This window comes from Trichophyton rubrum, assembly GCF_000151425.1.
Source record: "Trichophyton rubrum CBS 118892 genomic scaffold supercont2.5, whole genome shotgun sequence".
Classification (NCBI taxonomy): domain Eukaryota; kingdom Fungi; phylum Ascomycota; class Eurotiomycetes; order Onygenales; family Arthrodermataceae; genus Trichophyton; species Trichophyton rubrum.
In genome coordinates, this window is record NW_003456424.1 from 302,392 (window position 1) to 317,297 (window position 14,906).

At 49.7% G+C, this 14,906-nt stretch overlaps 7 protein-coding genes across 8 annotated transcripts in view; 2 read left to right on the top strand and 5 right to left on the bottom strand.

The window, feature by feature from the left end:
• Positions 1–2,070, bottom strand: part of TERG_04833 (uncharacterized protein) — a gene marked incomplete at both ends in the record, with an annotated part of 3,618 nt that extends 1,548 nt beyond the window's left edge. The window contains one exon of the mRNA XM_003234192.2: positions 6–2,070. Within this exon, the coding sequence (XP_003234240.2) occupies positions 6–2,070 (2,065 nt within the window). The remainder of the gene's footprint in view (positions 1–5) is intronic.
• Positions 2,071–2,918: 848 nt separating this feature from the next.
• Positions 2,919–4,787, bottom strand: TERG_04834 (uncharacterized protein; the record flags this gene model as incomplete). The annotated part of the gene is made up of 8 exons (XM_003234193.1): positions 2,919–3,013; positions 3,071–3,328; positions 3,391–3,942; positions 4,000–4,345; positions 4,402–4,429; positions 4,493–4,552; positions 4,627–4,651; positions 4,742–4,787. 8 exons carry the CDS (start codon positions 4,785–4,787, stop codon positions 2,919–2,921), a joined length of 1,410 nt encoding a protein of 469 aa, XP_003234241.1.
• A 498-nt stretch (positions 4,788–5,285) lies between these two features.
• Positions 5,286–6,317, bottom strand: TERG_04835 (mitochondrial 54S ribosomal protein YmL4; the record flags this gene model as incomplete). Its single annotated transcript, XM_003234194.1, has 3 exons — positions 5,286–5,504; positions 5,734–5,900; positions 5,969–6,317. The coding sequence occupies 3 exons, from the start codon at positions 6,315–6,317 to the stop codon at positions 5,286–5,288; spliced, it is 735 nt and encodes a 244-aa protein (XP_003234242.1).
• Positions 6,318–7,641: 1,324 nt separating this feature from the next.
• Positions 7,642–9,733, top strand: TERG_04836 (uncharacterized protein; the record flags this gene model as incomplete). Of its 2 annotated transcripts, XM_003234195.2 has the most annotated exons (6): positions 7,642–7,730; positions 8,004–8,479; positions 8,555–8,619; positions 8,723–9,066; positions 9,151–9,505; positions 9,568–9,660. In XM_003234195.2, the coding sequence occupies 6 exons, from the start codon at positions 7,642–7,644 to the stop codon at positions 9,658–9,660; spliced, it is 1,422 nt and encodes a 473-aa protein (XP_003234243.2). The 2 variants fall into 2 exon arrangements, with proteins under 2 accessions (XP_003234243.2, XP_047606423.1); XM_047749880.1 differs by lacking the exons at positions 7,642–7,730; positions 8,004–8,479 and having other exon boundaries at positions 8,527–8,619; positions 9,151–9,733.
• A 250-nt stretch (positions 9,734–9,983) lies between these two features.
• Positions 9,984–10,534, bottom strand: TERG_04837 (uncharacterized protein; the record flags this gene model as incomplete). The annotated part of the gene is made up of 2 exons (XM_003234196.1): positions 9,984–10,391; positions 10,463–10,534. The coding sequence occupies 2 exons, from the start codon at positions 10,532–10,534 to the stop codon at positions 9,984–9,986; spliced, it is 480 nt and encodes a 159-aa protein (XP_003234244.1).
• Positions 10,535–11,319: 785 nt separating this feature from the next.
• Positions 11,320–13,006, top strand: TERG_04838 (uncharacterized protein; the record flags this gene model as incomplete). The annotated part of the gene is made up of 2 exons (XM_003234197.2): positions 11,320–11,994; positions 12,072–13,006. The coding sequence occupies 2 exons, from the start codon at positions 11,320–11,322 to the stop codon at positions 12,852–12,854; spliced, it is 1,458 nt and encodes a 485-aa protein (XP_003234245.1). The 3' UTR covers positions 12,855–13,006.
• Positions 13,007–13,907: 901 nt separating this feature from the next.
• TERG_04839 (developmental regulator flbA) lies at positions 13,908–14,727 on the bottom strand (the record flags this gene model as incomplete). The annotated part of the gene is made up of 3 exons (XM_003234198.2): positions 13,908–14,322; positions 14,374–14,561; positions 14,616–14,727. 3 exons carry the CDS (start codon positions 14,725–14,727, stop codon positions 14,176–14,178), a joined length of 447 nt encoding a protein of 148 aa, XP_003234246.2. The 3' UTR covers positions 13,908–14,175.
• Between the last annotated feature and the right edge of the window lie 179 nt (positions 14,728–14,906).

The following is a 14,906-nucleotide window of genomic DNA, read 5'->3' on the forward strand; positions in this document are numbered from 1 at the left end:
CTTACAGAAGAGATGAGTTTCCATTATCTGCTCCTCCGTCAATTTAATCTCGTGGATCTTGAGATCAAGCTCCTGTTTGGTTGAATGAGCAAGATCCATTTTCTTCTTTTCCCTAGCCATGGTATCCTGCAGTATATGGAGGGCTCTCTCTTTGGCTCTCAATTCCATCATAATGCCATTCAATTTTTGCAAGATAAGGAGAACACCACTTGAATTTGGGGCACTACCACCAGACAATGTCCCCGAAGGGTCATAAACATCGCCTTCCAAGGTCACACTCTTCATACGAACAGAAGGGTCAAAGGTCACATTCTTCGCGGTTGCTGCGTCATGACAAATCAAGGTAGAGCCAAAAACGTATTGCATAGCAGCAGTAACCTCCTCATCATAACCTATGAGTGATAATGCAAGATCCACCTTTCCAGGAGCCAAATTGGTTGCCGCCCCTATTTTCTCAGCTGATGCCTGGAATGCAGCTATCTTGTTCAGAGGAATAATTGTAACTCGTTTTCGAAGTTTGCCATTTTGCAAAAGTGCTGTGCCAGTTTCTGCAGTATCGACAACCACATTATAAAGACGGCCTCCGGCACAAATTTCAAGGGCAGTAGCTGCTTCAGAATGATTCTTGTCAAGGGTGAACAGCTGTGCAACCAATCCCTTTACTTTGGACCTGTTGAAATCAGGGTAAGGATCCGAATAGTGGAAATCGATGTTTGCAACCCTTCGTTTTAAGCCATCGGCTTCACCTCGAAGGTCACGTATAGCCCTTTGGAGGTTTGATTCTTCCTCGTACATCCTCTCCTCCTTGCCAGGCTCAAATCCCTGTTTCGCCAGTTCTGCCTCAAGCTTTTGAGCTTGCTTTTTCAGAGATTCTAAGTCTTTCAACAACCCTTGATTCTGTTCTGCAGCTTTTTTTGCCCTGGGTTCCTCCTCTTTGATGCGCTTTTCCAAATGAGAGATCTTGAGCTTTGCTTGCTCCTGTTCTGTGGCAGCCGCACTGGCACGATTTCTAGCATCTTGAAGCTGCCCCTGATAACCGTTACCTTGGCCCTCTTTCGAGGCAACACCTGTTTGCAACGTCTGCAAGAGCTCCTCCTTTTGCTCTACTTCAGCTGTCTGTGCATCGAAGTCTGCTTTGGCTTTGTCATATTGTGCCTGTAGCTTATCGTAGGTTTGTTTCTTCCCTTTCAGGTTGGCTTGCACCTCGGCGAGAGCCTTTTCCGCAGCTTCTTTCTTACTTGTCTCTTCGCCCATGCTAGATTTTTTCAAGTCAATCGATGTTGACAATCTAACCATCTCATGGGAATAACTCTTCACTTTATCTTCCAGCGCCTGGAACTTCCCTCCCTTTCTCAATTCTTTGTCGCGGGCCTCCTTAACTTTTTTCACGTCCTCTTCTAGATTCGCAATTTCGCCCTTCAATCTAGTCGCGTTTGTTTCCAAATCTTCGATCTTTTGTTTTCTCTTGTCGACCTCTTCGGCGCTCAGGCGCAAGCGCTCCCCGTACTTGAGATAGTCATGGGCAACAACAAGTCTTGTTAACCGTTCAAGATCACTCTGTGTTTGCTGGAAGTCAAGGAACGCTCGCTTCTCACCCCTCAGCTTTTCCAGCTTGGGTTCGATTTCCTCTTGCAATAATCCCTCGATCTCCCGAACTTTCATTTCCTTCTTGGCCATTGTCTTCGCTGCCTTCTCTTTCCTGTCCTCAAACATCCGGGTTCCAGCAGCTTCTTCAATCATAGCCAATATCTCAACAGGCTTCATATTCAGCACTTTTGTTATCCGGCCCTGCATAATCAGGAAGTTCGGGTTGTTTATATTTAATTGCACGCTCTGAAAGAGGTTCTGCACCGTTTGTTGCTGCGCGCGGTGGCCATTAATCAAGTACTTGCTCGTTCCACCTAGAACTATTTGCCGGGTGACTGAAATTGTGGCATACTCCTCGAATCCAATCGGTGATATCGATTTATCGCGGTTATCGAAAACGATCGTGACGCTGGCTTTGGTAACTCCGGCCTGGCCTCGCTTATATATAAGGTCTTGTAGGTTTTGAGCGCGGACGGTGCTCATGTTGGTAATACCGAGCACAAAACATATGCTGTCAAGGATATTGGATTTACCACTACCGTTAAGGCCGGTAATAGAATTAAAGGATTCATCCCTATCCGGAAAACGCGGGCATTAACCTCACAGTCGCAGTGAAGTAGCGAGAACGCGCATGGTGGGGTATGCGAAAGTGCTCTGTAGATGTTGGACAAGCTTATCACTCACCACCCAGATATAACCGTCCGCACCGCATAGGACTTAAATCCCTATTTGAGACATGAAATTAGTCAGATTCAATCATTTCCATTTTATTACTCCCGCTGCTCCCGGGTTATTTATGCGCTCACATCTATGATAACCTCAATAATCCTCATCGTCGCGTCCGGCTATGTCTTATTCCGCAAGTTTAAAAAAAAGTCGAACCCCAAAAATGAAGCGCATAGAAAAAAAGAGAGACCGGACAATCAAACCAAGCGAATGGTTCTGTATTTTGCGCAGCTGCTTGTTATGCAACGTGAACGGCCGATTTGGCTGCGACTCGAACTTCGCTGTGTATTTACTTTTGTCTTTTTTAGGCTAAAACAAAAAAGTTAGGTGACCTCATCCAGCACGTGATCTAGCCGCCAGCCGCCTATCACCACTCGTTCTGACCCAGACTATCAAATGGGAGGGAGAGAAGTGAAGAATATTTGAAAAAAACATACAAAGCAGCACAGAGCTATCGAATTTCTTATACTAAATCCATCCCCCGTTTAGGATTTACTAACCCTGCATTGCCTCCAAATGGGAAGATTTGTAATAGATGTTGGTATAAACATTGATGATCCCGTTCTAGCGCATCGGTAGATGATTTTGTATTTCCTCATCTACATTTACTGGTCCTCACCAACGAGAGTTTCTCCCTCTTTGAGGCCTTCGACGACCAACTTATGACCCTCACATCGTTCGTAGATGTCCCGAACGTCGTCTATTAAGGGCGGTCAGTTCCTGTGTTCAAAGAGTCCAGGCAGGGAGAATGGCTTACCAGTTGTAGTTTCGAAGTGGCTTGTCGAATCGTAGCTCTTCGAGATGTAGATGTTATCACTCTTGCCGTCTTCAAGTGGCTCATAGAGTGGGATGGGAGGGCCCATGAACATCTCCTCAATCTTGCCCAGGCGGTCAAGACCTGGCTTGAGCTCGAGGTGGTGGTTTGCTTCGCCTTCAGCGATGGTAGAGACAATGGCAATATAATAACCTTTGGGACAGACGTTGTGGGCAGACGAAACCATGGCAATATAGATGTCTTGATGAATAGAGAGATTAGCTAGACCGAACAGTTTATAAGACGGTAAAGTAGAAACATACCGTGCTTTCTTCCAACTTGGGACTGAGGAATGATGAGTTGAAGAGAGTCGCTGTCGTCAGTCTTATCAATGGGGTGGTTCAAGATGCAGATCGCCTTCAGCAAATGACCAACGACCTTGGTCTTCTGAGGGAAGTACGAAGGGTCGGCGATGATCTTTTTGGTCTTGGTGGTGAAGGAGAATCCTTCACCAGGCTCCCCTCGCTCCTTCATAGTAGCCTTGATACCAGATACCTTACCATTCTCATACAAGACCTCGTCAACATTTGCGTTCAACATATAAGTTCCACCATGGATGGCCGACAAACGAGCAAAGCCCTGAGGGAGCTCTCCCAGCCCGTAAAGCGGGTAGATGTAGGGAGACTTTCCGTATCGAGCCATGGAATTGACATACAATCGAATACGGTTGATGGTCTCAGCAGCCTTCCCAGATTCGGAAATGTAATCGTCAGACTGGTACAAAGCCATGGAGTGTCCGACAAAGTCGCGGGTGGTGGTCTCGAGCGAGAACTTGTCGTATACATCCTTCATGGTGCAAGTGGCCATGTTGAGCCCTAAAATTGCGTTAGGACCCATGGTGAGCGTCTATATATTAGGAATTGTCTACTGACCCTGGTGGGTGGATGGGTTTTGCTCATTGAATTCTCCTACCCACTCGAGGAACTTCTTTGCACGTCGTTTCTCGAACATGCCCATAAGAGAGGATCGGAGAGCTTCGCCGGCATCTGAGGGGACCTTGGCAACAGTGGCCTTTGGTCCATCTCCCTGTTGGACGTAGCTGCCAGCAATCTGTCTAAAGTCAAGATATTTGGTAACTTCGGTCGAGACGAGGATGTTGGTCAACTCTCCATTGGACATGAGGAGCTTTGGAACCAAATCAACGTTCCAATCGTTTACTCTGCCGTATTTCGCCCATGGCTTCTCATCGGGCTTAAAAGTCCTGAATTTGCGGAAGAGCTGATCCCCTGTGTCAGCTTTGGCGGTGAAAGGAGGGGCTCCTTCACGGTACATACAGTTTCTATGTTGACGGAGGCTGCTTCACTATATTACCACGATGCATTAGCATATATCTATAGTCAAACAGCTAGGATTGGAGGCACGAACCCGCCATAGTGATCGTTTCGGTCGATGTGAAGGACCTTCTGCCCCTTGACGCTCAAGACACTGTGTACCAACGATACTGCAGTTAGCGTACAAGCTGACTAGCTTCACAAGCAGGAGATGGCAAGGCTATTTACCCTGAGAGGACACATTCCGTCAAACCTAAGGAGTAACAAGTCAGTCAGGGACGGTTCAGCTCAACCAGCAGTACAATACAATAGAGCGAGCGAGGTGGGGTTCTGTAGGTCCTACCTGTGCCCATCACAATCACGTCATACTCCGGGGACATTTCCTCCATCTTGAGAGGTGCTTTCTTGCTTGTCTTGGAGATATTAGAGGGTTGGACGAGAAGTACAGGAACCGAGAGCTGAGGCTGCAGAAGCTTGGGGAAGATGTGGGTTGGGGAGAGGGAGGAAGAAGAGGTGAAGATGGGTAACTTAGCAAGTCAACAAGGATGCCAGCAAAAAAAAAGTTAACGCTAAGAGTGTTTAGTCTGGGTGCTATCGAAACGGCCAGCAGCCAAGAGGGCATCCATGAACCAGCCCCTGGACAGGCGGCCGTGAGAGGTGAAAATCGCTGCTTAAGGCGAGGATAGTACTCCGCACTGGTAATAAGCATATCTTACTCTTGTTGGAACCTGCGTGGCTTTTTTTTTTTAAAAAAAAAGACATTAACTGTTCAACTAAATAGTAGTGTACATCATCAGCCACGGGTGATGGATTGTTATACATTTGACTGTTATACATTTGAGGGTTGCAGGAAGGAGAGAGCAAGCGTTGAATGAAGATGGTAAGATTCATGCAGGAACGGTGGGCTGGCTTCTAGAATTTGCTGCATCTGCCTTAATGTCCTCGACCGACACCTCTGCAGGCATAGCATCCTCCTGCAACTCGGCGGTTTCTAGGAGCTCGTCTTGCTCTGGTCGGTAGCCATTGTTATACAGCTCGCGAGCCTCTGACCAGGCGTTCCATCGTTCTCTTAGGACATGCTTGATATTGTTCTGTGTAACGACGATCTGCAGTTTGATATCGAGTCAGCCATTGACGCAAACAGAAGTGATATAAATATATAGCGTGGAGTATAGGCAATGATCAGAAAGTAAGTATCCCGGTAGAATCATACCGAGAGGGTTTAAGCAGTCCCAATCGTGACTCATATCGGCGAGTGAATGGGATTCATCATAAAGAATGTTTTGGCTGGGAAAAAAAAAAAAAAAAAAAAAAAAGGAAATGTGATATGCTTACCGTCTTGTCTCTTTTTCCAGCCTCGTACTCTCCGTATCCAGCCTTTAGTCTGTCTCTTTCATAATTGGATGTAGCAATCCGGTTACGCTCCTTCACACACACCCACCATAGACAGTGGAGGTCATCCCACGATTTCTGGCGCAATTCTTGAATAGTCCAGGAGCGGCCTGCAGCGTGGCATTGGTCAGTAAAAGCTGAGGGTTAATGAATGGAATTCATCAAGGAGAGCCCATACCGTGCGCGTGTTCCTGCTCTGGGGTGGGAAAAGCCTGTTTGTTTGGAAGAAAGAAGTCCCAGAGACCATGTTCCGGGTTGAGAACACGCGGTTCATGTCTTTCTGGGTTCACTGGGACTGGTAATTTGAACTTTGACACAGACAAACGATGCTTAAGTCCGCTTCTATGGATGGCAGAGACGCCACGATTCTTGTTCCGATCTTGAAAGGAGGCAGAGGTTGAAAATTTGGACGACCGCGATACTGATATTATGGGGGAGTAGAGGGCAGGAGCGAAGGGGGGAGGCAGCTCGGCCAGCGAGAGGCCTCCATGGCGAGCCAGGTGAGCAATTGAAACCTTTGGGCGCATATTGAAGCTGTTTGAAGCCTGTCGAAGGAGATTTTTCCACTTCTTCAACTTCTTCTTGATGTTTGTTGGAGAAAGAAAAAAAAAGTTGAAGAGAAGAAAAACTCAACTTTCCTTGAGAAAAGTAAGTGTGTCACGTGTGTAACTAATCACGTGGCTAGTTTTTCTTCTTGATCCCTGCGGTTGAAGCGATAAGGAAGAAGCGAAAATTGTCGATGATATAGGAGAGAAGAGGATGAAGGTGATGGATTAGGAGAGAGGTAAAGGGAGCGGAAGGGGGGGAGTATGGGTTAGATGTATTGACTGCTCCTGACCACGATGTTGGAGCTATCCATTAATATAGTAGACATTATTCTATAGAAACGGTCGAAGAAGTGTAGCAAAAGGCTACTTTGTAACTACTCGACACAGGCAAGAGGCCATCTCCTAGTCAAATAGCTAAGTGTAGGATTAGGCTGCATTGTCTACAGAGGGTCTACTGCTGCCTCCCATATGTTCTACAGCATCTTTGAGGCCTAGAGGTAACAAAAAGCCCCATATAGAATAAATAAGCTGTTAAGTGACTGCTAGTTACCCTTGATGGTCCGTGCTTTGGCTAACTAACTTATCGCGCCTCTTCCTGATGAGAGCCGAAGGTTGCTGGCAAAAGAAGGACCAATTTTCACTGACACTCCCACCCAAGCTTCCAGCAACGCAAGATCCACCTGAAACCTCACTAAGAGACCTGCATTGGTATCGCGCTGTATTCTATATCCTTCCTTTCTTTAGCTGCAGCCTTTAGCTACCTCATCACTCGTCCCATCGGCACGCTTAGTGGGCACTGAAGCTCCCTCCGCCAGCATGAATCGGCCAGGTAGGAAGATATGCCCTATACTCAAATGCTGTCCCATGTATAGTCACTCTGGGCCATGTCAAGACAGGTCTTGACTTTGATCTGGTCGAGCTGCCCGTGCATTTGTCTCTGCGCCGGAACGGATACCTATATGAAATATATCATGGCTTCAGAAGACGTCTATTAGATGTCACAGCTTATATACCTTTACCCGAGCCCTTCATAAGCGTACGCATGGCTAACAGCTCTTCTTTTATACTCTATAGGACCAGGCCAACAGCCTATCCGAGGCATGTCAGGCTTCCCGGCCCAACAACAATCACAGAACCGAACTGCAAACGCTGCCCTATTATCCGGCCGGTTACCAAATAGTCAGATGGGTGAGGACGACGGAATGAATACCTTTTGTATCGGAGATGGACTTTGGCTAATTATTACCTCCCTTTATTACCCCGGATAGGCGGCACCTCTGCGAACTGGGGCTTTGGAGTACCAATGGGCAGTCAGCAAAGAACAGTGAATCCCATGGGCTCCTTTGCACAAAGTGTAGGCGGCTCACAGCCTGCTGCTCCCCTTGACCTTTCGTGAGTAGCGACGACTCTCTCGGCACTGTCTTTGTCCTCCTTCAAGAGGCCTTTCTTCTGTTGTTTATTTTTGTTTGTTTCTTTTCTCCTTTCTTCTTCTCCTTCGTGACTTCGTCTCCTATTTCTTCAGCAACGTCTGCCTTGCCAGCTTGATATCCCACCGTTGCTAGCATTGATACCCCCCCTCACTATGAGGGCAGATACCAAAGCTGGCCATTCCGGCCGCCACTACAAGGCAAAGCCCGTGCTGACTCTCGATCTCGCGTCTCTCAGCGAATTTCCTTCCCTCTCTAGTGGTCCGCAGAACACCACTCCAACCCCTGGACAGGCCATATGGGGCAACGCAGGCCAACGTTCAATCCAGCAGAGTCTTGGGCAGAGACAAGCACAAGGTTCCGTCCCTCCTCAAGCTCCCTCACGAGAAGCACAGCTTCAAGCCCAGCAGGGGCAATCCCAGGGTCAAGCTCAAGGCCATGATGACCAGTTCCCCTCAACAACGCAGTTCGTCACCCAGCTTGATGATTTCCGTAACGGTGTCCAGGCCATGGGCCAGATGTCCGGCAGCAACCAGCCCCAGGCTGGCAGTGTCGATGACTTCCCTCCTCTAAGCAAACAGTCCGAGCAAGGAGGGGCCATTGGCAACTATGCTGGGTCTATGGGGTTCACTGGCTTTGCCCAGACGCGTTCGTCTCTTGGAAACCAGCAAGATTCCAGTAGAATCGCATCTCCTGCAGCTGCAGGCCCGTCTGGTAAGTGAGCATACACCTACACGACTTCAGCTTGGATATATGTTCATATGTTTGTTTTTCTTTTTTTTGTTGAAGGCACACCAGGGCCGCGGCTACCAGCTGGCCAGAACCAGAACGGGATAATTGGACAAGATCACGAGGTGAGTAGGTGACTATAAAACAAAAATATTTTTGATACTCGTCCTTTCCTCTTCTAGACGCGTCCTATTGGCTAACCACATCGCCAACCACCAAAACCGACAGGACAACGCTCAGGCTCAGGCTCAAGCTCAAGCATCCATGATGAGCCAACGCGGCATGGATCCGATGCAGCAGCCGCAGCAGCAGCAGAACCCAGCCCAGATGCAGTCCTCTCGCCAGCAGCAGCAGCCACCGCAGCCATCGCAGGCGCAGGCTGAGAACGAGGCGCATGATCCCTCACGAGCCGGCCAAACAGCCGAGCAAGCCTCGCTCTCGCAGATGAGCGAACACGATCGATTCGGCCTAGCCGGACTTCTACGCATGATCCATAGTGACAGCCCAGACGTTGCGAGCCTCGCTATCGGCCAAGATCTGATGAGCCTTGGACTGGATCTGAACCAGCAGGAGTAAGTATCTGCAGACGCCCTTTGATATAATACGCCAATTTACGCGCGATAGCCTGCTGACTCTGCATATATATATAAAAAAAGACCACTGCATCAAACATTTGCATCACCATTTATCTCATCTAATGTGTCCATTCCACTACGGCCAGACTTTACTCTGCCTGCATGCTACAATGTAGCCAATGTCCAGCCGCTGCAGAACCGTATACCTAGCTTCAGCGATGAGACTCTGTTCTACATCTTCTACAGCATGCCGCGTGATATCATGCAAGAGCTAGTCGCAGAGGAGCTCATGGGCAGAAAGTGGCGTTACCACAAGATCGAACGCGCTTGGCTGACACGCGACGACACTTATCCGAACCCAGTTGAGGTTGAGAGAGGTATCAGCGAGCGAGGTGTCTACCTGTGGTGGGATACCAACTCCTGGAAGAAAGTCCGAGTAAGTATACATGGTCCTCAATGGCACTGCATGTGTTTGCATCAACTAATTGACACATATAGCGTGAATTTATTCTTCGTTACGCCGATTTGGACAACCGTCTCGACCCAGGCAGAAATCTTGTCCGAGGAATGCCCTTCCCTCAAGCCACCTAAGCCTCTCCGAGAGCCTACCGGTGTACTGAGAGGGCTTACGACTGTGTATGATGACTGTTTTTTTTCTTTTTAATGCATGTTGCCTGACCAGATAATTTTATTATCTGAGGATGCTTCGGCATCTCCTTTACAGGCAGGAAAGGGTCGTACTATAGGAACAAACTTCTGTAGATAGGCTTGAATGGACAACGTTATCAAAAAGAAAAATTAGAAATGGCTAGACCCCCCCTCCCCTCTACCCGCAACACAGATAATCTATGTACGTCTATCTCTTTATATATATCAATTGCTTCCTTTTTATTTCATTTCTACGGCCAAGTCCGCTACAGCTTCAGCTGTGAATCCATCGGCGTACTGGCCTTGTCATGCTCCCCCAGGACACACAGAGCACCCGTATCCGCCCTGCGAATATCGGCCCGAAGCAACGCCAGCCGTTTCCCGGCATGCACGAGCTCGCAACTGATGGAAATCTCCGTTCCCTCCGGCGCAGGTCGTAGAAACGTCATGTTAAGCGACCGACTCACTCCACCGACGGAGAAATGTCCTCCCAAGGCAAGCAGTAGAGTCGACGTGCACACGTCAATCAGCGTTGTGGCACATCCGCCGTGCAGGTTTCCTAGACCGTTGCACATCTCTGGAGCTACGGTTGCAGTGTAGGTGACGCGGGCAGGGGGACCGGAAGTCGCTGATCTAAAGCGGACGTGATTGCGGAATATGTCACAGCTATAACCCTGGATGCACGTTAGTATATCAAGAGGTGGGATTATCTTGAGTGCCATCTGCAAACGGAGGGAGCACATACTGTGTTTCTAGGGTGGAGGACGATGGCATCGTACATCTCTACAATGCGCTCTGTGAACCTATCTGCCGCCATTGTGTTGTATATGCGTACGGAGATGAGTTGGGACCTTTACTTGCAGGCCATATATAAGTTGAATGGAGGATGGAGTCCTCTAGGCAGCGACGAGAGCTGAGGGAGGCGGCTGATGCTCTTCGTATACGGTGTCCAGGGTAACTTAACTATGGAGAAGGCAGCCGAGGTTAGATAGTTAGAGATAGGCTATGCTGAGACTCTGCTGGCTTTGCTGGGTTTGACTGGTTGAACACAGCCATCAAACCGGCGAACGGCATATACCAAACACCGACGGCTCAAGCAGTCACCCCTCTGGATGGAGGAGCATGCTCTTGAGGGTAGTTAAGTGTCAGTCAGCTACGCCGTCCTTAGAGGATCTTGATGAATCCATGAGCCCATGTGATAGTAGGCCTATTGATGGCAACACACAGACAGATCGCACGTAAACCCATATTGGCGCCGAAGACCACCTTCGAAGCATCGATATGGACCGGCTATTGGACAAAAGAAGGAGAATAGCAAAGCTCGACTTCCTTCGTTCTTTTCATCCTTCATTCAAATTTGAACAACACAGGACATGCGAAAAAGCCATATCACGTGACCAGAGCGAAGTTCAAAGTTGAAAGTTGAAGAAGAACAGCTTCAACTCCAACTTCAGCTTCAAACGAGCAGCAGAACAGACATTGATACCCTTCAAAGACGCCCTCACAGCATTACTTTACAGCTGCAGACGATCCGAAGAACTCGCAGAATCAAAAGAGAGCCAAGTTCGAGAAGTCGAGAACATACACCAAGGTCGCCAAAACATGGCGAGCTCCGACGCCGCGCAGACCGACCCTCTACTCGCACTCAAACGAGCTCTGAGCTCGTCCTCCAGCGGCCCCGTGCTGACAAGCTCACCCGAACTATCGACGGAGCATGCAACAGATGACATCTCCAAGGCGACACACCTGTACCTGACACAGCCGATAGCACAGAGCATACCGCTCTCGACGCCGACGCGGTTCGTCTCGGCGGCGGCAAACCAGGCCATTGACCTACGAAGCATTTACTTTGCGTGGCTGAAGAAAGACGTGGCTATACCGGAGTACATTGCATCAGCGCAGGAAGTGAACGATACGTTGGGCTCAGCGGGAAGGGTGCTGAATCTGGTGTTTGTGGAGAAAGTTGACTTGATCAGTTGGCTGGAGGGAGCGTCTGACGAGAGCGAGTATATCAAGCCGCTTGAAGGGAAAGAGGCAGGGGAAGCAGTGGGCGAGGCTGGCGGCGCTGCTGCTCCGGCTGGTCCTGCAGCTGGATCCGCGAAAGAGGCAGATGTAGCTGCGTCAAGCGTGCCGGCCAAAGCATCTGCTGGAGGCGTTGGAGCCGGACCTGCCACAAGCCGGGCCGGCAAGAGCGTTGATGCGCGGCTACAAGCTATATATAACGGCGAGCGCAAGCTGGGAGACAGAAACACGGTGCTACGAGGCATCAAGCCAACGGTAAAGGCCAGCTCTTAACTCCAACTACCCCAAATGGAACTTACCCGCTAACAAAGATTTGCCTTAAACTCTACCAGGACTTCTCACATATTCGCAAGACAGCCGAGCTGTTCCTGGGCCGCAACAGGAGCCGGGCCGCCGTGTCGTCGAAGGGCGGCAAACCCACACCCACGCCGGGACCAGGCAGTATCCCGAAAAAGCCACTTGACCCAACAGCCACGCCCTCGGGGACATCCTCTGCCTCGTCCTCCTCCCGCCGACCCAACCCCATTATCCTGGTGTCGCCATCCGCTTCCTCCCTACTACGCATGTCGAATATCAAAACCTTCCTAACAGAAGGCATCTACATCCCGCCCGACCACCCTTCGCTCGCCAAATCCACCAACTCCAACCTGCTGCACCTCTCGCGCGCACTACAGACGATACCAGACACTTCTCGGTCTGCCACGGCGCCTGCCGGTGCAGGTGTAGCTGCCGGAGCCGCCAACACGCTCCGCAAACCCACGCTGTTCATTCTGGTCGATAGCACCGCGGACTTCAAGCCGGATTACTGGAACCGCGTGGTAGCTGTGTTCACGACGGGCCAGACATGGCAGTTCAAGTCGTACAAGTGGTCGACGCCGCAGGAGCTGTTCAAGCATGCGACGGGCATTCACGTCGGATGGCGAGGCGAGGAGCCGCCGCGTGAGGTCAAGGGGTGGGGGAGAGGGGTGCGCAGCTTCGCGATCGACCGGTGGGATGAGAAGAGCGCAAATGTCCCTGGGGGAGGGGCGAGATGGAGAGACCGTGGCGTGGTGGAGGGTATCTGGTCTGCGATTGAAGAGGGCATGAGGGCTCGAGGGTGGCAGGCAGGCAAGTAGACAAGTTGAAGTCGGGTTTAGAGCTTATTATTGTATCTTTATTATTCGTTGTACCTGTTCCTTGTTCCGGTGGGGGTTTGTACCTTACTTTTCCATCTGCTATTATCTCATCATAGAAGCCCGTCTGGTAGCTATAGCGGATCTAATATACCGGCATCCGACGCTGACGTGATGTCCACATGGCCCAGCAGCCAACGAGAAGAAGCAAATAAGGGGGTGTTGCAAGTGCCGAGTTTGCGAGCCATGAGGCCCAGGAAGAAGCAAAGAGAGCACAACATGGATTTAATTTTTTTATTTTTTTATTTTTTTTTGCTATCGATCATCGGCGATCGCAAGCCGAGGCTGGAAAAAGTTAACCTTGGGTATTGCGAAAAATTACAGGCCAGGGTAAAAGTGTAAGAGTATTACGGTTACAGCCCAGCCCAGCCCAGCCCAGCCAGCCAGCCAGCCAGCCAGCGCCAGCACTCGGTGAGTGAGGCCAGGAAGATGTAATTTTGAGCTGACCTGAGCTGAGATGAGATGAGCGAGCGATGGAGCCAACGAGGGGTTTGATGAAGAAATAGTGGATATGATAATATACGATTGTTTTATGTGGGATGGAACTAGAGCACAGGTAGATGACATGATGGGGTGATGCGATGCGATGCGATGGAAGGATGGATCAGATAGCCCGCCTTTTGCCGCGTGGACGAGGAAAGGAAAACAAGTAGCCAGGACAGTAGGAAGGGGAAAGAGAAGCAGGAGGAAGAGAGGAACAGGAAGGATGGTATTAGCCATTAACAGGAGTAAAAGGGGGGAAAAAAAGGTGGTAAGTAGATAGATAATAGATACGCCATCCGAATGCTTTCTTTAGTATGTCATCTCATGTAAGTAAGTAGGGGAAGGATATGTAAAAACATGCAGTAAGAAGAAAGGGAGAGGGGAAGGGGGTATGTATGTATAGCAAACAAATGAAAAGAGAAAGAAGAAGGTGATATAACGACCAAATCGCTCAAGGGTCAGAAGTCTATGAAGAAGGTAGGAAGAAGAAGAAGAGGAAGAAGAAGAAGAAGAATATAATAAAAAGAATAAAAAAGGAACAGGACGTGAGAAAGTGAGGAGACGAGGAGATTCGTAAAGGGGTGGTACTTTTTCAAGAGATGCGTTAAAGATAGAAAGGACATTTCTTGCTTGGTTGGTAGGATGGATGGATGATAGTGCAAGTCGCTGTTTGTGCCGTCTAAAAAAGGAGTTCCGCGCCGTGTCCGTGGTTGTACGTCAAGAAAGAAGAAGAAGAAAAAGTGAGAAGGAACGAATCAGAGATCTATCGGGATCGGTGGGTCTATGATCGGGTACTTCTGCTCATGGACCGTTCGGGCAAGGGGGTAGGCGAGTATGATCGGCCGCTTGTGGTTGGGTTGAGGTCAAAGTCGTGTTCCTGGAGGACGGCAGCATATTTCGGATCACGAGCGAACTTCGGCACGGAGTCCTGGAATTCGATTAGATAAAGAAGAAGAAGAAGTTAATGGGATGGACATACGGAGGACATAAGTTTGAAAACGGAGAGCTGGGCGGCTTCGAACAGCTGGACGACGTCGGTGAGGGACTTGACCATGGAGGCGTCGTCGCCGACCGCGCGGGTCATGCGACTGGCCAGGCTGTTGCGCAGAGCATGGTCGATGTTCAGCTCGCATGGCGAGCCTGGAGCCAGGAAGGCATTATACAGGCCTATCACTGTTAGTACAACACTCCTTTAGAAGCAGCCAAGTAGTTGAGACCTACCGTAAGCACTGGCGAGGGTCTCTCTGACGGTGTCCATCTTGGAAAAGGCGCCGGCCTTCTCGGCACGGCGGTAGTTTGCGGTGAAGTCCGAGACGTCGAGGTAGAAGGACATGTTCTCCTCGCAGAGCGAGTAACGCAGGAACTCTCGGAAGAGCAGCCGCAGGGCCGGGTCCTGGATGATGTGATGCAGTCTTGCGTTATTGGAGTCTCTGGGAGCGACGGCCGTGGTGGGAGCCGAGGAAGTCGAGGGAGTGGAGGAATTGGGCGGGCGTTCCCTGGCTATCCAGCCGC